The sequence below is a fragment of the Anarrhichthys ocellatus genome, unplaced genomic scaffold, assembly GCF_004355925.1.
Source record: "Anarrhichthys ocellatus isolate YVR2014 unplaced genomic scaffold, GSC_Weel_1.0 scaffold10, whole genome shotgun sequence".
Taxonomy (NCBI): Eukaryota; Metazoa; Chordata; class Actinopteri; order Perciformes; family Anarhichadidae; genus Anarrhichthys; species Anarrhichthys ocellatus.
Window position 1 is genome coordinate 3,388,226 of NW_022280040.1, and position 23,146 is coordinate 3,411,371.

At 40.5% G+C, this 23,146-nt stretch overlaps 1 protein-coding gene across 1 annotated transcript; it reads left to right on the plus strand.

The window, feature by feature from the left end:
- The first annotated feature begins 302 nt into the window (after window positions 1–302).
- On the plus strand, window positions 303–22,709 carry trpa1b (transient receptor potential cation channel, subfamily A, member 1b). The gene is made up of 28 exons (XM_031849818.1): window positions 303–332; window positions 2,381–2,528; window positions 2,972–3,134; window positions 3,352–3,527; window positions 4,227–4,334; window positions 4,525–4,636; window positions 5,206–5,351; window positions 6,030–6,166; window positions 10,549–10,597; window positions 12,081–12,180; window positions 12,282–12,382; window positions 12,887–13,062; window positions 14,218–14,382; window positions 14,620–14,734; window positions 14,895–15,061; window positions 15,640–15,730; window positions 15,866–15,925; window positions 16,029–16,118; window positions 17,384–17,454; window positions 17,581–17,737; window positions 17,886–17,975; window positions 19,378–19,547; window positions 19,643–19,772; window positions 20,490–20,672; window positions 20,810–20,878; window positions 21,420–21,521; window positions 21,626–21,744; window positions 22,101–22,709. Exons 2-28 carry the CDS (start codon window positions 2,433–2,435, stop codon window positions 22,312–22,314), a joined length of 3,357 nt encoding a protein of 1,118 aa, XP_031705678.1. The 5' UTR covers window positions 303–332; window positions 2,381–2,432; the 3' UTR covers window positions 22,315–22,709.
- Window positions 22,710–23,146: the final 437 nt, after the last annotated feature.

Sequence of the window (23,146 nt, forward strand, 5' to 3'; positions counted from 1 at the left end):
AACTTTAAATGATGACAGAGGCTAATTTGGCTCTGGTTGCTCTTAGTGGAAAGAAAATGCCAAGAAAAATAAAGGTTTTCACCATTATTGTGAAAAAAAGATTAGACAAATCAAATGATTTTCTCCAGATACTTGTTGTCCTCTCATATTACTGCCTCTTACATGAGCTGCCTTCTTCTCTGTGAAAACATCAGGGGAGTCATTTGATCACAAGGGGCAGCGTCCTGCCTGCATTAGGAGACAGACCGGGTAAAAGCTCGCTCACCACACTATTTAAAGCTCCATTGCAGTGGTGAGAACATCCTGAATGCTCAGCTCATCACACAGATACAGTGAGTAGTCATGTCTTCAACATTGTCTTTAATGTTTGGACTTTACTGCTTATTTATCAGAAACTACGGGGGGTGAATGAAAATATTGGGGATATTTTGAATGCTGAAAAATGTTTTTCATTGTGGAAAATATTTTTTTTTAAGTTTAAAGCTTTAGCTGGTGTTTCACTCAAAATGTCAATTTAACTAATTGTATTTGATGTAGTCGGACTAGAATCAGTTATTGTGCAGTGTGAGTCACATCCAACAAGTGTTCGCATTGAGCGCAGCATAAACTTCCTCATTAAATATGCTCTCAATTTATTTATTTATCAATTATTATGATAAAATGTTTTATCATAACTTTGTTTCTTTCTGTTCAACGTTCATTATTTAATAGTCCAGTGAGACACTTTAAACTTTATTTTAGTTATTTTGCTGCAAAAATCTATTCTTGATTAAGAATGCAACTATTATTAACCTCTGAGTTATCATTTTAGGTATTCTAACTTAACTAAGTCCTTTTTTTAATTTAATGAGCAAACATTTACCCCATATGTATAAAAAATAGTACTGTATACTGTTAAATATAAACATTGTGAGACTGAACTGTGGAAGCAAATGCCTTGCACGCAAGGATGTCGTTGTTGAATGCAAATACTTGTATGACTTGTTTTTTAACGGTTTGGGAAATGTGCTTACTGGTGGCCATTAGTGCTCTTACTGTACACAAAGAAAAGAAAACAATTAAACTAATTTATTGCTGCTACTCGGATACAATGACAAGGATGACATAAACAGTGGGTCACAATCAAATCAGAAGAAAATGAGGTTGCATTGTGGGAGCTTTACTGTACTATGAAGTCCTATCTGGACTACAGAAGAGATGAAGTGAGCTATAGACTACTGGTGCAGTACAGGCTTTCATTGTGAGTCATCATTTTCTTTACATTATGGTCAAGACTTAAGAGAGCCTGATCAAAGTCAAGTAGCACTAAAATATTGAAGGATCATAAAGGAAATATTGACTTAGGTATCTTATTACACATATGGGTGAACTACATTGTATGGATCTTAGGCAGATGTAACATCTGTATCACTAGTCTATACAGTATGGGAACCTATGAAGCTCATAATTGGTGCGAGTTCCCTGAAGCCAAGACCACATGTTCAAGAAAGAGCTTCACTTCTACTTTATACTTATTTTTCCTTATTCACTGGTCAGACGAATCTATTACTAATCTGCAGAGCTGCCTGAGGAGAATTTTATTAAATTGATCACCATGGTGACCGCAGCACACGGAGGTTAGAGTAAATTATTGATCCCTCATCCGGAGAGCGTCATTCTGCTCACCTTAAAGGAGCCAGCAAAAGAGCAGGCCCTGTTATACAGTAGAACCTCCATCCAGGTGAACTGACCAGTGCAGTATTACTTAAATGTGTGTTGTCAATAACAGAGATGTACTGTGAATCAAGTGTGCGATGGAAACAAAATATAATTTCCACGAAATGACTTCTATCCACCTGGGGTAAAGCTGCTGTTTTGAGATGAGAAACAACTCCCATCAGTCACACTATACACCAAAGGAATGTTGCCGCATAAGGTCGAGGGGATTTCCAATGAGAATTCTCCATAGTAATTTGCCCACCAAAAATGGCATTTGTTGTTTGGCCTTTATGTTGACTGAGGGCCTCGTACGATACAGTTACAAGGTCTCTCTCAATCCCGCTTGCCCAGGATCACCCAAGGACTGACTCAAACAAGCTGCCCCCCAGCTGCGAAGAACATAATTGCTTTTTTTCAACAGAAGGGCTTTAACCTCCAAACGCTCGGCGGATCCGAATGTCCTTCCGGGTAAACACAAAGTCATCTGTGCCCATATCCCTCACGGCGAGAGGAGCCAATGGCTTAAGGCGTTATCTGCCCTCTCGGTCACATAACACTCTGTGTTCCTGTAGCTTGGAAAGCAGGTTTTATGTACTCAGTTGTTGAAGCAGTGGATTTGTTTTATGTTGCATGCATACAGATATGTGCATCCTTGTGTGTATGTGTGTGTTGTTATATCTAGACACGTGTCATTGCGGTCACCCTTCATGTCTCCACTGAGTGTCAGTTGAGTGATGAACTTCGGCAGGGAGGTGGCCCGACAGACCAGTTGTTACACATATGTGATAGAGGATGAGGATCCAGCCCTGGCGAGACTAAATGTATTCGAGGTGAGGCTGTCACCAAATTGTATGAATTTCTTCATTTTCTCCAGAAGAAACCATTTTTAGTTGTTGGTTCTCTCTTCTACAAGCATTTATAATATGAGGAGTGTTTATGTAACACCCCATCAGTAATGCCAACCCTGTGTAACCTCAAAGAAAGTCATCATAAAGAGCTGAATAGAGACCGAATGACAACTCAACTGTTGTGTGACAATGTATGTTGCTGTGCTCAAACTTACCAGAAAATTGAACAACTACACATATCATATTTGAATTACTGTAGCAGTGACAAGATACTGACCGCTGTTAATGCCTTTTAGCATCAATTACATGAATTCTCGCTATCATGTAATCTGTGGTGAAATCAGACAGACTAATGGAAAAGTGGATTACAGGCTCTTCTCTTGTCATCACACTCCTATTGTATTACATCCTACATCACTGTGTAGCTGGCTGAGAAGGGTGACCTGGCTCTCCTGGAGAACCTGGTGAGGAAGTGTCCAGAGGTCCTAAGTGAGAAAGATGAATGTGGGGCTAGTCCCCTTCATCACGCCGCAGCAGGTGACTGCGTCGACCTCATCCAATTCATCACCACCGTCATAGACTCACAGGGTAAGCCTGCCTCCATCATCTATCTTAAGTTGCTCTTCATCAAGGGTGAAATATGTTTGTTTTTAAAGTATATAAAGCAGTATGTTTGATAATTACATTACAAAGTACTGTGTCTAAGTTGACTGTATCTACATGCAGCCTTATGTCTTTGCATGTGTGTGTGTGTGTGTGTGTGTGTATGGGGGGGGGTGGTGGTATATTGCATGTGCTCTCCCAGACCTGAACAGCTGTGATGAGCAGGGCAATGTGCCGCTACACTGGGCAGTGGAGAAAAACATGGCGGGGAGCTGCCGGGCTCTTCTGGACCTGGGGGCCGACCCCAACATCCTCAACACGGCCCTCCAGTCCCCTCTGCACCTGGCTGTCTGCCTCGGACACAACGACCTGGTGGAGGTGAGAAGGCCGGGCTGAAGATATTTGACTTGGGGATTTTTCTCAAATAAATTTTCATATAGTCCCTAATGGAGTCGACTGAATTACTCATGTAAACTAAGCTTTAGTTGCTCTGATAGACCCAGTATGCCAACAGGAAGTACATTTGTTTCATCATCAAGACTTAATAACAGCAACAGCATGTTCACCCTGCTGCTGTCTGGCAAGCCATACAGGAGTATCCGCTGCTGTACCTCCAGACTACAGAGCAGCTTCTTTCCTCAGGTTACAAGACTCCTCAACTCCACCTTATCATCTACACTCCAACAAAAAATGTTTATCTTTTTTTACGTAAAGGGACTACAACCACATTTTGTTGTACAACCCTGTGTCTTACAATGACAATAAAAAACCTTGATAATAAAAATATGGTAGGCTTAAAAAAGGATAGTTGACAATCATGACATCACATCTTTTCAAGCTCAAGAATGTGTTACTTAAAGCAACGCTGGACTCTAAAGTCAACGGTTTATGTATTTTGACAAAACCTGACTTAACTGTCTACTTGGAAAGACATTGTTCCGTCATCCCCATCTGACTGCTGTCGACAAACTGACACAGTTGCGGTATTTTGGAGGATAAACGATGCAGGCTTATAGAGAGTTGAGGACAGAAACAGGGTGGAGCTCACTCTTAAATGTTTACCTCTGCCCCCTGCAGCTGCTGGTATCCTACAGTGCTACAGATTGCAATCTTGAGGGAGACCTTGGGAACACCCCATTGATTCTCGCCTGCTCCCTCAATAACTTTGAGGCTCTCACCATATTGGTATGTACAAGAGTGATGCATTCAGACTCATGTCTTCCTGCACGACCCAGTAAACAATAATTTTCCATTCGCACGGAACAGATTATGTAGCTGTCCTTCATGCTGACTGCCAGCCCTCTGCAGCTTTGCCTCTGATGAAGAATTGTCTCTTGTTTGTCTTCCTCTCCATCCGTTCTCCTATCTGTCAAAGTTAAAGCATGACAGAGCGCGGCTCTGCAAACAGAACAAGCTCGGCCATTTCCCTATGCACGCGGCTGCCTTCGCAGGTGCAAAGAAAGCCATGGAAGTGATCCTGAAGGCTGGTATGACAAAAAGATCGATCAATCATCAAAAATATAAAAGTGCTGACTTTTTTACAAGGCCAAACACCACATTAAACTGAGCGATAAGAAGAGAGTTCACCTGAGCCCCTGGAGACATTGAGAAGAATGAGCTACTTTGTACACAGGCCAGATGCCACAGTGTGTTTATTCGCAGTGGGAGGTCTGTTTGGCAAATCTTATGTTGTTGGAGAAAGATTTAGTTCGAGCACAAAATATTTACGACATTTCTGTGATTGCTCAGCAAGGGAATTAATGGTTATTCACATTCTTGTGCTGTTTGGGAATTTACACTCACGGCACAACATGAATAGAAACAATTACTTACAACTTCCTTCCAGTAAAAATGACAAAGAACCTAAAGTTTAAAGTCAAAGACGGAAGGTATAAAATAGAGGCAGTGTAATTGAAATTCTCTTGAAAGCTTGTCAGTGATAAAAACAAATAAGCTTATACCAACAAGCATTAACTAAGAAACCTTCATCGTGAGGCTTTTATGTATTCAGTGCATCATTCACAATAAAGCAGTTGATACAATTCTCTTCTGGCAGGAGAGAAGTTCGGCCACCAAGCTGAATCTCACATCAACTATTTAGACAAGTCCAAGAGCAGTCCCCTCCATCTGGCTGTACGTGGCGGGAATATCGAGACTATCCGTTTCTGCATTGCTGCTGGGGCCAAAGTTGACCAGCAACAGGTAGGGACATCAACAAAAAAAAAAACGTGTAAATCTCTACGCTGCATAAATCTGTGGTTTTCATTAACCTTTCTGTTCCATTCATTTGCTTATCACCACTGTTTTCTTTTTACAACTCTGCATAGCATGGTCATAAACATGTCAAAACCTGCAGATCACATATATTGCTTTCCATCTGTCCGTTGCAAGCTTGCACTGTCAGATCATGTCAGTCGTAACATGCCCATCTGGGAGTGATCGTGATATCTGGCTCCGGGGTAGTGGCCAGAGCTACAGCAGGAATAGGGAGTGCAGTAATAGCTTCGGTTGGCTAAATTGACACAAATTACCTCCACTTACATTGTGGGATCTGAGTGGATCACTGACCTCCTCTTGCCAGTCCTGGTTATCTCATTAAAGGCTTGTGTTACAGCCACCAGTGTTCAGCCAGTAAGTCTGGGAGATAATTTCCTCATGTAAAACTGAGGAAATGTACAATATGTATGTGTGTGAGTAAGTACACGCATGCATGCTAATTCCAGTATGTGTTTCTGTATCTTCTGCTCTGTCTAACTTCGTATGTCACGGTGTCTCTCCATAGAGCGAACATAATTCTGTTTGCTGAGCTGATGAATATTCATTATATTTATATTCATATTTCATCGTTCATAATGAAACCGTGTTTGATACTATGTGCAGAATGACAGGTCCACGCCGCTTCATTTGGCCTGCACCCAGGGGGCTACTGATGTAGTCAAACTGATGTTGTGCTCCTTTAACCAAGTGGACGATGTCATCAACCTAACTGATGGTGCGGGTCAGACTCCTCTACACAGGTGGGCTTACACTCGGCCTTTTGAACATTTTACTTTATATTAATTATGTTGGTGATTTTCTTTAGCTGGTCTTTAGTGTTGAGCTTTGACCTTTCCATCAGGACCTCTTTAACCCTAGCCCTATTTTTAGGCCTCTGCTCGAAAATTGCATAGCCATACTAAATAGACTGTAAATCTGTAATTACAAGGCCTATTTTAATAATTTTGATGGTATAGTACAGGTAACACTTGTGAGATGTGTTCAGATGTGAAAATATTGTGTATATCTTACTGGTTAACAGTGAATGAAGATGGCACACAGCTCAAATTGAAAAGTTTCAGGTTCGCTGAAAGCATGAATATCTTTTTTTAATGATGCAGGTGAAAGCTAAAAACTCTCCCAAATCATAGCACAGCATGTCAGAAGTCTCTCTGCAAAGTTTTTGCTTTGATAAAGTGAAGCAAAAAAAAGTTAGAGAGGTTTAGTACAGAGAGGCCACGGGAGGTCGAGCTAATTTGTCATTTTGGAAGCAGCTGTTCCAGCTGTTCCATTGTACTTTTATATACTATATAACGATATATTTCACATGTTTTATCACTAATAGTATTCAATCTATCCAAATACAGCAGTTTGGCATCATGTTGAGAGCCTGAGGCCTCTCTAAACCCTGTCTGTGTCTGTGAACCATGGATCAATTCTCGTCTGCCTGTGTGTATGTGAGGCTTTTGTCAGCCTATGATTGGCCAATCCCAGACTATGACACCTCTTTAGACGCGTCAGAATCTCATGCATGCAGGGGTGGTAACGTGGGTTTGATTGACAGAATCGTTAGAGGAAAAAAAGCACACTGTATATAATCCATCGGGCTTAATAATCTTTACTCGCAGAAAGTTTGCCGCGCTTCTCCTCACACAGCGTTGCCAACACCTGCGCAAAAAATACATCAAAACGTGCGGCCTGATCGGGAATCATGTGCTATCTATTTTCTAGAGAGAGTTGCCCAGCAGTTTCCCCTAAAATCCTGAAAAACAAAGCAAATTTCTCCATTCACTTGAATGGGGTTTCGGTGTGACAGCGAAAAAAAACAACTTAACTTTGGGCCCATATTGACTAGACATACATTAACGTAGAAAATAATTAAAAGTTTAAAACGTAGACAATACAATGCACTTTATTGAGACAAATGGGCAGACACCTGCCATCAGACTATTCACATTCACACACTGATGGCAGACACCTGCCTATCGGCGCGGAGTGAACAGCGTACCAGAGAACCTGTACCATTTGTTCCTTTTCTTTTCAGCGACCTTTCTCTGCAGATCCTCCAGCTGGGTCTTCACAGCGAGGAGGTCCTCCTGAAGGACAGCCTCCCTGCTCACCGACTCCTGCTCTTTCTTCTGCATCGTCTGCTTGAGCTCCTCCATGGCCCGAGTGAGGGACGATTTTTCCTCCCGCCACTCTCGAAAACCCTCAAAATGCTGCTCGGCATTCCTCAGTGCAGCCGCAAAGTGGTCGACCTCCTCTTTCTGATGGTTGAGCCGAGTCACACAGGAGTCTCTGTTCTCCTCCAGCAGGGAGGCTTTCTCCTGCTCCCACTGGAGACGGTCGGCCATGAACTGATCCGTCTCTTTTTTATGGATCGCCACCAGAAACGTGCTTCTGGACTTTTTCAGCTCTTCCAGGTGGCAAATTTTGTCCCTCTGCCTTCGATCAAGTTGAGTCTTCAGCTTGTCCTCGGTCTCCTTCAGAGCATTCTGGAGTTTTTCATTCTCCATCTTCTGCTGGTTTAGTTGATCCACAGAGGGGGCTTTGGTCTCCTCCAGCTGGGCCTCCACAGCAAGGAGGTCCTCCTGAAGGGAGGCCTTCTTTTTCTGATGGTTGAGCCAAGCCACACAGGAGTCTCTGTTCTCCTCCAGCATGTAGGAGTTCTCCTCCTCCCACAGGAGACGGTCAGGCATGAACCGATCATCCTCTTCATGGATCGCCATCTGGGCAAGAAACGTGCTTCTGGAAATTTCCAGCTCTTCCAGGTTGCAACGCTCGTCCCGCTGCCTTCCATCAAGTAGAGTCTTCAGCTCCTCCTCGGGCTCCGTCGGATCGGCCGTGAATTTAAATTGACCCTTTAACATTCTCAGGGCAGCGGTGACTTTTTCGACTAGATAGGAACCCAGTCCCACAGCCTTCTCAGCCTCCATCTCACTCAACTTCCGATTTGCGGCACTGCGCTGCAACTTCAAGGCCTCGTTCTCTTTCTTCGTCTGCTCCAGTTCGACCTGCAGGTCCTCGGTCTTCATCAGCTGCGCTTTCTGGTGGACGATGCCCATCTCCACATAGTCCATGTGGTCAGTCAGAGCCTTGCGCAGCATGATTTTCAGGCCGTTTATCTCTTCCTGCATTGCTTTCTTCTCCATGTCTTTCACCTTTGTCTCCTGCTGGACAGTGTCTCAGTGTCTTCTGACCTTCCTTTGGCTCTGTGTGTTTGATAACAGTACAGCTGATATAGGAAAGCCACTATACATTAAAGGCAGAATAAATTATGTCATCCAGTCTGCCCTTCAGCTAGTTGCGGTGGATACCAGTTTGTTTACGTTCTAATACGTGAATGTTCCGATTTCTGAGATGAATGACTGGCTGACATATGAAAAAAATGTATCATTTGAAAAAAATGTATCATTAATGTGCCTGAAATAATGCAAAGCTGGTGTTTTGTTTTTAGAACGATGATATCCACAGTCCTGATAGATCATATCTTGTGCAATATATGAGCACAAATTATCATCACACATGAACTTTTTATTTTTTAAATACATTTTTGCTCTCTGATAAATTAATGCAGGATTTTATATTTCGTATTTGAGACGTCAAATATTCAACAACTTTATTCTTCCCAAAATAAATGTGTTGTGCTCCAGATGCTCTTATACATAGAAAATTATTATAAACATGATATAAATAAAATGGAATAAACACAGTAAAATGTTACCAGTGAGATGATTATTTCAGTCTTTTTTTAGCTTAATTAATACAAATTTTGATTGGTTGTTAATTAATAATAAAGTAAATGTTTGTGAAGTTCAAGTGTGAATACCACAATGTAGAAATGCAAGTAAAAGTCCTGCATTTAAAATCTTACATACAGTCAGGGCCATAAGTATTTGGACCATGACACAATTTTTCTAATTTTGCTTATTTACACAACTCCAATGAATTTGAAATTAATCAGTCAATATGTGGTTGAAGTGTAGACTTTCAGCTTTAATTCAATGGATAAAACAAAAAAATCATAATGACCGTTGAGGAATTACAGCCACTTTTACACAGCCACCCACATTTTCAGAGGCTTGTGGTGTTAAAAAAATTTGGCTCCAGAGCAATAAACAAAACTGGTACCGTCTGCTTTCTTTGGGAAATTAGTGGTCATATTTAACATGGAGTCTAATGGAGCAGTTGGTTGGAGTTGTCGATACGAGGGGTTGTTATGTGTGGGGCTATTTATTGTACGGTTGCAGTGACTGTCTAGAGACTCATCATTATATATTGCCGGGCACCCAATATAAATTCCAGTGAGTTCATTTGGCACATAATCCCCCGTAAAATCTCAAATTGACACTTACACTTTTGTTTTTTTTTGTGTAGATTAAACATACAAGATATAACGTGTCAATTAGTGAGCTTTAGAGGTGATGGTATAGATTTTGTTACCTTTGGACAGAGCCAGGCTAGTTGTTTCCCCCTATTTCCAGTCTTTCTGCTAATCAGATGCTGGCTGTGCTGTGTTCATAAATACGTTGTATAGTTACAATTTGTTAATTTGTAAATATACATTGTTTCAATTAAACTATTCATACATGAGCCCCTTTAAAATATACACTACTGTGTTTATGCAGATGTGTAATATCTGTGGTTACTATCTCAACTGCTTAGTCATGCTGTGTACAGATCAATCCAACTGCATATTATCAACGCTATAACACTGAGACAAAAAAAGAGAAACACAGATATAAAACTCCTGGGTATGGCTGACCGACTAATGAGCTTTAATTTGGGACAATAACAATAATATGAATACATAATAAAGATTTGCTTCCAACATTGATTTTTATCTAAAAAGCTATTTGTGTTGGCGCAGACAGCCGTGTAACAGTCAAATCCAATACAAGGACAAGGGGAGCATACTGAGTATACTGTATAAATGTCACCCGAATACCAGGTATTAGTTTTTAAAGTTCTTCATCTAAGTGAGCCATTACAGTCCAAACATATGGTTGTTATATCATGCTCTGACAAGGCAGAATTAGATTGAGATTGTCTTTGTTTCACATCTGGCAGTATTGTTAAAACCGTGACTTCCAAATCCATGTGATGTGTGGCTGGTTTCCAACAACTGTGTTTACTTTTCCAGGGCTACAATATTTGACCACACAGAGCTGGCTGAGTACCTAATTTCTTTGGTAAATAAGGCACACACAAACACACACGAGAACACACCCAACAGCTGTTACGCACAGGACACTCCCAACATCAATATCAGGGACTGCGTTATTAATCTCCTGCCATAAAGACAGTACAACTGCATTTCGTTTCCACCTGTGCCGAGGGCTGTCTTCATTGCTCCTTGGATTCCATTTAGTGATTGGGTCATTCTGCCATTATACTAAATTTGCAATTTCAAACACACCTCTTGACTTAGTAAATGTTAAAGGTGCTACCTATTGCTTTTAGACCATCTGTCACCATCTGCTGCTCTTCATAGACCGTTTTAAAAGAACTGTGTTCCCAGGAAAAAAGGGTCCAAGTTTATCTCCTGTCAACTCGTTCTATAAGCAAACACTGGCTACAACAGCAAATAAAAATTGTCCACACTAAGCGTGTTTACTTTTGAAATCTTGAAATGGTCAGCAGAGATTGACGCCACTTGGCACCGAACTCCAGCTAATTGTTTTGAGATGGTGGCTTGTTTGGTTTTAATATGTTGGAAAGACTAACAAATCAAGTGACGACAGCGATAACGCTTAGCCTCTTTGATGAAGGTTTTTTTTTTTTTTTTATTGTTGTTGATTTAAAAGTTATATCATATTTTAATTTCTTTTGAAAATACAATGTTGCTTCTCGCCTCATCCCCTGTCTGGTCTGAGATTAAACTTGTATAATTTATGTCCCTAACCAGGATGTATTGATATTCGTTTTTATGATCAAGTAATATCAGTTTGTTAAACCGTAGTGGCTGTTGCTATGCCTATCAAGCTTTGATCAGCTCTAGCTAGCAAACTAATAAAGCTAATGTTAGCCGCTTGTGTCGCCTGAATGCCCTGTCTCTGCATGACTTTTTAGTGTTTCCAACAAACTTGAACTCATTTTGAAATGAGAATCTTGGGGTTTCTTGACGAAATCTGTAACTCAACTGATAACGCCAGCTTATGATACGCTCCTTTGCTTCAGTAGTAGCACTATGGGGGTAAGATGGTAGGTCTAACTTACTTTAGGGCAGACAAACACACTGTTTAATCAATTCTTAACAGTTTTGCTCTTGTATTTTTCCCATGCAGAGTTTAAAACTCTTCAAAATCAATATCTAAAATGCATCGAATGTCCATTCCATTTAACTACCCATAAACATGTGCCTGTGCCAAACTACACATCTCATGTTACACATCTTATCTGAGATTATGAGAAATTTAGGGAGCTTTATTTGTTAAGTAAAATAGCGCCCTCCTCCTGGTTTGCACAGTAAAACGATGCACAAGCATGCAAACTCCACTCTGGTTGAACAAACACAGGAAATGCAGTGTATCATTTAATATAGATGCTGCTTATTTTCCCATGGCCTCATTTGTTACGAGAGTTAAATCTCATTTGTAATTGCAGCAATGTGTGTTAAATTGAATGTGGTAATTAATGAGGGAATTATAAGGTTTTAGTACATTCTCTTCTTAGGGTGCAGACCCTAACAGCATGGATTGTAAAGGAAACTCTCCCTTGCTGCTGGCTACGAGCTGTGGAGCGTGGAGAACTGTGGCTCTGCTACTGTCAAACGGTGAGCTACTCTACTGTACTTCACCACCAGCGGTATTCATATCATTCGTGAAATGCCTGATGATGCAGACGCACTCACATGCATATGTTCATGTCTTTTAGGGGCAAATGTCAACGTGAAAGACATATGCGGTTGTAACTTCCTTCACCTGGCCATTCTCCAGCCCAAGGGTCTGAAAAACCTCCCACAAGAAGTACTGCAGGTCAGTTAATGAAGCCTGTTTGTGACTCATCAAATGCACGGCATGCTGCTTGGACTAAGATGTCATTAAGACTGGAATTTGATTACTATATAATGCCCTTAATCGATTTGCCTTGAGCCTGCATTCAAGGCCGGCTGATGAAGTTCATTATACTCTCACTAAGCCACATAATCCTTTAAAACATTGTAAGCTTTACCTAAAGCTATAATGATGCTTTCAAAATGAGCCTCAGAGGATGGCTGATATATTTACACTTGATAGTTGTTTACAGAAGGTGTATGAATGGGATCTCTCTGCATCTGTGTTCTAATATTATCACACTTGATTATTATTCATATGATTTCAGTATACGTGTGTGTAAGTGTGACCCTTTACGAAGCATGACTGCCGCAGCATACTAAAGTATTCTGTGTCAATGCTTTGTCTAATACACATATTGTTATACATATATATATATTATAATGTATGAATGTATAAATGTGTTTATAATGTGTCTAACTTTAGCTTGGCAGTGTGAAGGCGCTGCTGAGCTGTGAGGATAATGAGGGCTGCACCCCTCTCCACTACGCTTGCAGACTGGGCATCCATGACTCAGTGAAGAACATGCTGGGCCTCTCGGGGCAGGTCGGCCTCGCTTGCAAGTCGAAGGACAAGAAGTCCGTCCTGCACTTTGCTGCTCAGTGAGTTCGATTGGTCCCCGAGGGCATGACTTCCCATACCATTAAACTAAACAATACTGATTTGACCTGATTTTCACTCAAAGTTGTTCCAAGTTTGCAAATTTGCTCAAAGAAGTGCCAGAAATGTCACTGCAGCTGACATTGACCAGTGTGGGATGGATGTGGTGCACTATGTTCCTTTTATATTGTGCCTATGATGTTGATTTAAAGCTACAGCATTCAATTTGAAGAAAAACTGCGCACTCTGCAATTCTTATCTACACTTTATTATTAGGAAGGAAAGGTAGCTGGACATCTTCGTTGTCTTAAACATTCCAGTAGTTCCTCTGTACCAAGTCTTATGTATTAATCAATGACACCACAACAGTATGAAACATTAATCAAACATGGATCTTAAGAGGATTTTGACTTACGATCTTCCTCAGGCCAAGGCTTTTATCTCTGTAATTGTAAAAACAGTAGTCGGATGAAAAATGAACAATGGGCCTACATTTAAAACTGTCTCCTCACTGCTCAGTCGTTTTAATCTTGTTAGCAATGTATGTGCTCAAAAGCCTTCCGATTATTAATTGCATAGTTAATACCCAGTGACCATAAAGGAGCTGTCCCAAGAATAGATTTCAATTAGAGAGGCACATATGAAGAAATGTACTATGTAACTAATAGTGTGAAATGAGTGGACATTCCACATTATTGTTATAGATTTTTCTGTCATGTGCACCTATTTCATTAGAACTATTGAGGACAAATAAAGGCCATGCTATGATATCATACTTTACCTCTTATCGACACCTCATTCGCTTTCCGTAGCGGCTCCACTGCACCGACACTGCTGACCTTCTTAAAAGGTTCAGAGACAAAGAGAGATCATCACAATATGTCACTTCTATTTATGTTCTCTTGCTATTTGCAGCATCCCTTAGTCATTAACAATTACCGACTCACTTTTACCTATAATTTAACTACAGGTTCATGCCCTGTGACAGCCATCTTAAGTGTCTTTGAGCATTATAGTCACGCTCGCCAAGATGAACTGTGCTGTAACTGCCCCGGACCTCTGGCTTTGCTGTACTGTGGGCCTTGCACAAAAACCATTTTTTATTTCAGAGATCAACAAATCTCTACTGCTTCTCCTCATCCCTCTTTTCTTCTAAGGTACGGGCGCATCCATACATGTCAGCGATTACTGGAGACCATCACAGACTCTCGTCTGCTAAATGAAGGTGACGAGCGAGGCCTGACACCGCTCCATTTGGCTTCAAAGGAGGGGCACACCAAGGTGGTACAGTTTCTGCTGCGCAAAGGAGCTCTCTTTCACAGGTACACTCATGTGCTTGTAGAGGAAAACATGCACAAACATAAAAAAGTACATATACTGTACATGCAAAAGCACATTGCACTATAATTTTGGAGGTCAAAAGTCCAGCAACACTTGTAGTACCAAGAGCAAGATTTTGTTGCTGGTACTTTGACCTCTTCAGACTTTGTATCTACTCCACAGTCCTTAGAAATAGGTGAAGCAGTGCCAGAAATCCCTACTCTGCTTCTTGTTTACAGTGATTACAAGGGCTGGACCTGTCTGCACCATGCTGCATCTGCAGGATACACACACACGATGGACATTCTCCTGTCAGCCAATCTCAAGTTACTGGATAAAATAGATGAGGATGGGGTATGAATTACTATTATTTCAAAAGGTTTATCATTGTCCAAATCCAATGATTATCTAAATATCTAACTATCGTAAATAATTAGATATTTGACAGTACAGTCAGACATCAGTGTTCAATTATAAATGCAGAGTACTCTCTCCTGTTTTATTTATGTACCAGAACACTGCAATCCACATCGCAGGAAGAGAGGGACATGTGGCTGCAGTCAGGCTCCTGCTGTCTCACGGAGCAGAGCTCACCTTAAACAACAATGACATTTCGTTCCTCCATGAAGCTCTGCAAAATGGGAGAACAGATGTGGTCAATGCCGTAATTGACAGTGACAGGTATGTTATGAATACAAAAAGCTCTTAAATAATGTAAAAGGCTCAGCTTAAAAGAATTAAAAGGTGTATTTATGTGCTTCCTTTGTCATTCAACTCTGGGTGTATAGTGTGGATTTCTGTTTGCGACAACTACCACTTGGTAACACCAAAGTCCATCATTTTTAACAGGTTAAACAGGTTGTAGTGACTTTGACGCTGCAGTTAGTAACTTTTATGAAAAATACATTTTTGTTATAATATTTGCTCGAACTGTCACTGTATCTTGACAGAAGTATATAAGACAAATAATCTGTGAAATTCAGGTTCTTCTGCCGTTTTTCTAACAGTGTCAATCAAAGCTCGTGAATCACGCGCTGATCGATTAGGAATCAAGATTCTGTTACTCTATTGCCTTTTTTCTCACCTCACATGTTTTCAGAAACATATTTTAGTGAAGGCAACTGCAGGTGTGGGCGGTGCCTGGTTTGGACTTAACTGATTTCAACAAGGAGGCCGAGTCACAAACATTGTCATTTTACAGCAAAGCAGTTTAGAAAAAAAAAAAAGCTTTCTGATTAATTTGTGTTTTTCCATTCCAGATCACATGAGGCTTTGTGCCTGTTCAAACCTGGCTCTTCCCATGGAAGTCCCATACGAGACATGATTGAGTTTCTGCCTGAGACCACCAAGGTTTGCCACTGGCAAAGAAAAGAAAAAAATCCTCATAACTTGTCTCTTTCTGCAGTTTGTATTGGTTCTAGTTGAGCATTTTTGTAAGAACGTGTAAAACTGTATGTCACTGTGTTTTTCTACTTTCTTCAATAGCACCTATTGGACTGCTGTGTGAGGGAATCTGATGATGATCACAACAGTCCTGACTATCATGTAACACACCTAGAAAATACACAATAAAAAACACCACAACAGTCTATGATGTATGAAGCATATGCTAGGCAAAACAAATTAATCAATTCTTTATATGTTTTAGATTGAATACAATTTCAGGTGGCTCCAAGCTCCCATTGCTACAATGAAGTATAACAAGGACTACAGCATTCAGCCACTAGCTGCACTCAACGTAAGCAACTTTTATTTTTTCTCAGAAATAATTTTGGTACAATAGAATGCAAATAATCTACTCCCCCAGGACTGATAAGAAGTAAAGTTAAATTGTAGTCACGCATCGCCCTTTAATGAGGCTCTGTATTCACAGGCTCACATTTTGCACGTAGAGGCTCATACTAGGGTCAGCTAGCTCATCCGTAAGGGACAGTGGTGTCAGGTTTTCTCAGATTTTCATTTCACTGGCTAAAGGGCACAAAGGTAAGAGAGAGGCATAAGGGTGGCAGGATGATATAAGTCCAGGTGGGTCCAGGTGGGAATAGACTGTACGAGGGTTCAGGTGGGAATAGACTGAGGTCAGGTTGCTGCTCTCCTCCTCTTAACGCTACCATAAGTTGGGTATACATGTATGGACAAGCTTCTAAATGTGGTTCTTAGTAGTCAAGACATCTTATCTTGCATTGCTAGACTGTATTTTCTATTGACTGTTAGCAGTTGATGTATCAAGGGACGGCTCTAAAGAGGCAAAAGCTGTAAGCAATGAACCTACCTCAAGCTCCAAAGTGCTTAGCAGGATGTCAATTCATTTTTGATATTGTTATGGGTTTCGCCGATGGACCTAAACGCACACACAGACTCAAGAGTAGAAGATTATTGAAAAGATGTAAGCTGAGGGCGGCGAACAATGGCTGGGGAGACTGGAGCGAGGCAAATGAGTGTGAGGTAATGGTGTGGCTTGCTGGTGGTGGCTGGTGGAAAAGCTGTTTGAAAGCAGGCAAAAAGGTTGGCAGGCAGGTTGGCAGGTAGACTGAAGAAGATGGTCCTGGAGCACAAGAGAACAAGGTTAGCCAGGGATTTACACGAGGAGGCAAATCACAAGGAAGCCTAGATTATCAAGGAAAGGCCTGAGGCGTTTACTACTGTAGCTGACTGAACGATCTTGAGATGGATGAGGAACCAGGTTAGATGAACTGCAGTGTGATGAGCTCGATTGAAGGCAGGTGTTTGTAATCAGTAGGTAACGGTTTGGGAGCAGGTGAGGTCACTTGTTCTTTTAATACACAGTCGCATTGCATTGTTGGATTTATTACCAAACCACGAACAATCTCATATATATCCGAATGTTAGACACACTTTCTATCAGCTGACGTCATCCTACATCCTGCCTGTGACTCTATACGATTCACATACCTTTAAATCGTTTATGCTGTAGCCGTCAGGCTGTTCTTCCCCGCTTGTAAAAAATGTGCCATTAACGGCAAGCTGTTACTCTTTCTGCAGGCGATGGTGCAGTACAACCGCATTGAACTCCTCAACCACCCTGTCTGCAAAAAGTACCTAGCAATGAAGTGGTGCGTATGTTGCAACTTTACAGACCACATCAAAAAAAAGTCTTCTGAATGCATCAAATACAAATGCATTATTCACCTTGACTGTTATTCTTCTAGTGTTAAAACCGTCTTTGTTTTAATCCACAGGTCTGCATATGGGAGCCTGGCTCATGTGATTAACATGTTCATGTACATGTTAGGCCTGCTGCCCCTCACTCACCTGATAGTGACTCTGAGGCCCAGTATGAACATCACTGACACGGGCGAGCACCGTATCATCATGGTGGAAGTATCTTTCTTTGAGGTACTATTGACAATTGATGATCATAATATTAAAGAAGTTGAAGCTCTGTCTTTGCATATGTGTAATGTATGTTCCAAATGCATCAACCTTTGCCACAATGATTCAATCTTTCTAGATAAAGTAAATCTCAATATCCTTCATTTCACAGCAAAGTATGCTCTTGTCCTCCTCTATGGTAATGGTATTGGTCATCAGCGTCTACTCCGTGATGAAGGAATTGGTGCAGATATCACAACAGGTAATGTTAATAAGCAAGTCTCGTTACCTCACATGAAATGTGTGCTCATAAATCTGTTCAGCACCAGGTCTGTGTGGACACATTAGCAATCAGGTGTGATGGATGAGCGGCGTCACTGAATCACTGCTGTCAGGATGTCACCTCCACACTTTACTATCGTCATTTCGATCATAACTACCAGAAACACTTCCACATCACATCAGATGTTTAGTAATATAAAATGTTTGTTTGCGTGATCGTTTGAAGAGACCAACATAGATGGATTTTTGTCCTTTTTAGTTGGGAGGACAGGTGGTCTTTAGGGGGAAATAGCAAGTCAACAATACATGTCACATAGAAGTGGCGTACACCATCGGAAAGCTGGGAAGCTAAAGATTCATTTCATGCAGCTCAGCAGCGTGTGTCAACGCATTCTAGTCACAAATCTGCAATAACATTGTGCTGTGGTTAGGTGCCTATTCAAATTTGGAAAGTCTAGAAAGGGCTTAGAACATTATGATGGAAGTATAATAGGGTCGTTCCCATGCTGAGGCTGGGAATAACTTAGATGTTACAAAAGGTCATTTTATACAATGACGTCAAACGGCTACTATGGGGACTAACATCATCACTCATTAATACAATCAGGCTTATTAAATCTACAAGAGGCTCAGCTTTCCAGTCATACCCAATTTATGCAATTTGTTTAGTGACTGCATAGGGAACCGCTACAGCCTCTTGAAGACAGTATTGTCCCACAGGTCTCACAAGGTTAAAGGCCCAGTGTGTAAGATTTAATGACATCTAGTGGTGATTTACAGATTGCAACCAACTAAATACCCCTCTGCTTACCCCTCCCTTTGCAAACGAGTTGGAGAACTACGGTTGCCTTCAGATAGGGATAGTTATCTTTAGGATTTTAGTACATCTAGTGGCTACTCTTGTCAATACTCTGCTCTTCTACATGACTAAATAATTGCTTTTAAAAACATATATATATCATTTCAAAAAAATAAAAATTCAAAACAGGATTAGAATTGATATTTGAATGAGCAACAACAGTAACAAAAACAAAGTCACTATATAAAATCATTAATATCTCACTGGAAACAAATGTAAAATGTTATTAAAATAAATAACATTTCTGAGTGACGTTTACGTGTTGATGCTTGTTGCACAGATGTATTGATAAAATATTGGCTTTTTACTCGCAAATATTTGATTGCACGTACAGTAACACACGTTGTTGCTGTCAACTCAAATATTCTTTACTGGTTCGCTTCAGCACAGCGGCCTCTGTGCTCCCTCTTCGTGTGTGTTTGTGTCTATGTGTAATCATGACATGTTTTCAAAAATCTGCAAGGTAGTTGGTCTTTCTAATTAGTTGTGTTTTTTGGTGATTTTTCTTTTCTTTTACTAAAAGCGCTGGAATTACTTCAAGGATTATTCCAACCAGATTGACTGGATTTCTACAATCCTCTGTCTTTGGTTCATAATTCCCACCATCCTCAATGTAGATGGTTCTTTACACTGGCAAGCAGGGTCCATCGCAGTTTTAAACTCCTGGCTTGGATTTCTTCTTTATCTCCAGAGGTACTGCTCACTCTGACTCCAAAGCGCCACTTTAACATAGTCTTTTTTTATGATATGCGGAGGCCACTAACTCTTATTATCTCCTGTTTCTCTAGGTTTGAGGGCATTGGCATCTATGTTGTGATGTTTTGGGAGATCATGAGGACCCTGGGCCGTATTGTGATGCTGTTCTTGTTCCTGGTGTTAGCATTTAGTTTGGCGTTCCATGCTCTGATGCTAAACCAGGTAGGAGAAGAAAGCAATAATCAACATTTCTGAAGACTAAAAGTTTCTTTTTCTGTTACTTCTTTTTACCCCAGCTCTGCTTCATGCTTTGAACCTGAGTGCAAGTGATTGGTTAACTCTTATAACAATTAATACAGAAGGCTTTATCGTCTTGAAGTGCACTATGCAAAGCTAAGCTAACTGGCTGCTGGCCTTCATATTCACGGTACAGACATGAGAATGGTATCAATCTTGCAAATAAACATATTTCCCAAAATGGCCACAAAATCATTCTTTGTGTATCATGAACATTAAAAAGCACATATTAAGAATAATTAGGACAGTAGATGACAAAGTGTCTTGGCCTGGACCAAAGAGTTTGAGAGACTGACCAAAGGTCTAAATAGACAACTGATAACACCATCTTCAGGCCTCACTGTAATGGGTTAAACACATTTGTTCGACACGTTTTGTCCCCAGCACATCACTCTGTAATGTACTGCTTGTGTGTGACATGCTCTTGATATTATGTGCTGCATTTTACTCGACTCTGTGTATGATTGCTTACAATCCTTCCCACTGACGTTGAACAGAAGGGAGACATTTTAAAGAAAAAGAAATTCAATATCCAGCTAATGCATGTTTTATAATGAATTATTTTACACCTCTTTTAAAAAAAGGCTCTGCAGCATTTAACTGTGATAGATAAAGCTGGTATTCTTTTTATTTTACCTTTAGAAAGAGTTTGACACCGTGCCGCTCTCTGTGATGCAAACGTTTGTGATGATGGTCGGGGAGCTGAACTACCAAAGTAACTTCCTGGATGCTTATCTGAAGAATGAACTTCCTTTCGGCTTCTTGACTTACTTTGTTTTTGTGCAGTTTGTTATGCTTATGCCAATACTGCTGGTGAACCTGATGGTAAGTATGCTCTGACAGCCCGTTGTGACCATGTTCATTGACTCCTTACAGACATCTACCTCTCACAGAAAACTGATAGTACTTTTAAATTGCGTAACAAATGATATGGTTCTTATTGGTTTTTGGTTATGTTGTAGATCGGTCTAGCTGTTGGAGACATTGCTGAAGTACAAAGAAATGCAGCCCTGAAAAGAATTGGCATGCAGGTAAATATTGAAATAGCTGATCTGTTCCTCGAATTATTTTTATTTCTTTTATGTATGTTGCATTTTCAAAACATCAAAGTTATCTTTTATCCTGTTTGTTTGTGCTTGCTTAGTCTGCCATGACTTGATGGACAAATAACTACACACAAGCACAGTATATGATGTTGTGGTACTTTGTCCTTGAGGCCTTTTTAGAAGTAAACTTTTTAACATGGACACGTAAAATAAGATACATTTATAGATATATGTATATCTGTATATATCAAGTGGACTTAATCACTGTGACGTCAGCTGGTTTGTGAGTAACAAAACCCGGATATAGCTTTATAATTTCTTCTATTTCAACACCATCACAGCCTGTATAGGGAAGTCAACATTATTTTGAAAAGTGACTATTTTGACAGATGTATTTAAGAGTATAAGTAATGCTATTTGTTTAGCCTAAGAATGTATAACCTTTAGGTCGAACAGAGCTAGTCAATGAGACTTTTTTCTTCAAAATTGCACTTCTGGCTAAAAAGATCTGAATTTCTGACCCCAGATTGAGCTGCACACCACTCTGGAAGACAAGCTGCCTTATTGGTTCATGAAGCGAGTTGACAAACCCTTCCTTATCATCTACCCTAATCACCGCTGCTCCAGGGTATGCTCAATACTTGCCCAAATCAGATACTGTGATACAACATATTGATTGGTCTTTGTAACTAATGTCAGATTCCTTTCTTCAACTTTTACACCTGTTAACAGAACTATATTAAGCAGTTACTCACAGGTGAAGAGGAGAAAATTGATGTCTGGAATCAACTGCAGGTCAAATCAAAGAGCTGCAGTGTGATAGAGAATGAGCTCAGGAAGCAGAAATGCAGGTAAAGCACTCAAGGTTGCTAATAAGAATCACATGAGAGATTTCTATTCCCTGGAATCATAAACTGTATTCACCACTGAAACGATGGAAATTGAATGCATACATTAAACTACCAATAAGAATGCAACAATTATGTTAGATTCATAGGGTATGTCAAACAACTTTTGATTGATGAGCGACCCCTAGTGGTTACATAGAAATAAAGACAGTTACCAGGTCACAGAAAGATGTAATTTACTGTATAACTTTCTACAATAAGCACAAGGAGCCACTCAACAGTATTGCCTGATTATTCATCCATTCAAGTTTAAATGAAGACCGTCTCTAAGCCACATCTCTGATGTATTTGGCCCTCAGGACAAAGGAGATGTCAAGCATGATGGAGAAGCAACACAACCTCCTGAAGCTCATCATCCAGAAGATGGAGATCACCTCAGAGGCCGAAGAGTACGATGGCCCCGTTAACGTCAGGGGCAACATGTGGCCGAGCTTGAGCCAGGCTAAGCCAAGAAGACATGGCACGTCTCGGTGGGCCCCTCTGATAAAGGCCATCGAGTCCAAAAAAAGCTGAAGAGTATGGGACAATTAAAATGTCTTATCATAGCAACAACTATAACCCTTTACGAAGTTATTTATCACATTTTAAAAGTATAGGTATAAAGGGTATAATTATGTGACTACTTAACTACTGTAACAGTTAATTGAATGAAGTGCTTTAATGTTGAGTTGCCTTAACTATTGTGTGATTTGACACTGAATAGTTTTGGTATAGTATTGCTGTAGATGTTATTATTGTAGTCTGAAACAGTAAGTTTCGCTCGTGACCCACTGATGAACAAATGTATTAAGTCCTTCTGTGGTGTGTTTACAGTGCTGCCATATTTCTATTATGCACAAAGTGTGGCTGTTTTTGAGAATGCTGTAATGTGGCTTTATGTGCAAGGGATGTTATTAAACGGAGCTAAGTAAAAGTTCTTACTTTAAAAGTAAAATGAATGAAATTATGAATTATCATTTTTGAGACAGAAATTAAAGCTGCAATAAGGAGCAGAAGGATTTCTATTCGTAAAATTGTTTCCTTAGTGCAGGAAAGTTCCTGGCAGGGCATGTTTTATTAATGTAAACAATAATAGAAAAAAAACGTCACAATGGTTTATGGATCATTGCCTCTGATTTGTGCACTGCCTTCTTGTCACACACACACAGACGCACACACACACACACACACGCACACACACACACACCAGCTTTAGGCCTGGCTTTAGTGGCGATCATGGGAATCATAGCAGGTTGGGAGAGAAACAGAGGGAGGCCTCTGACATCATGAGCTTGCACCTGTCCCTCTGCTCCTCCAGCTCAGGGCCCCGATAGAGGTCACAACCCCTGAGAGTCTTTGCTGATGG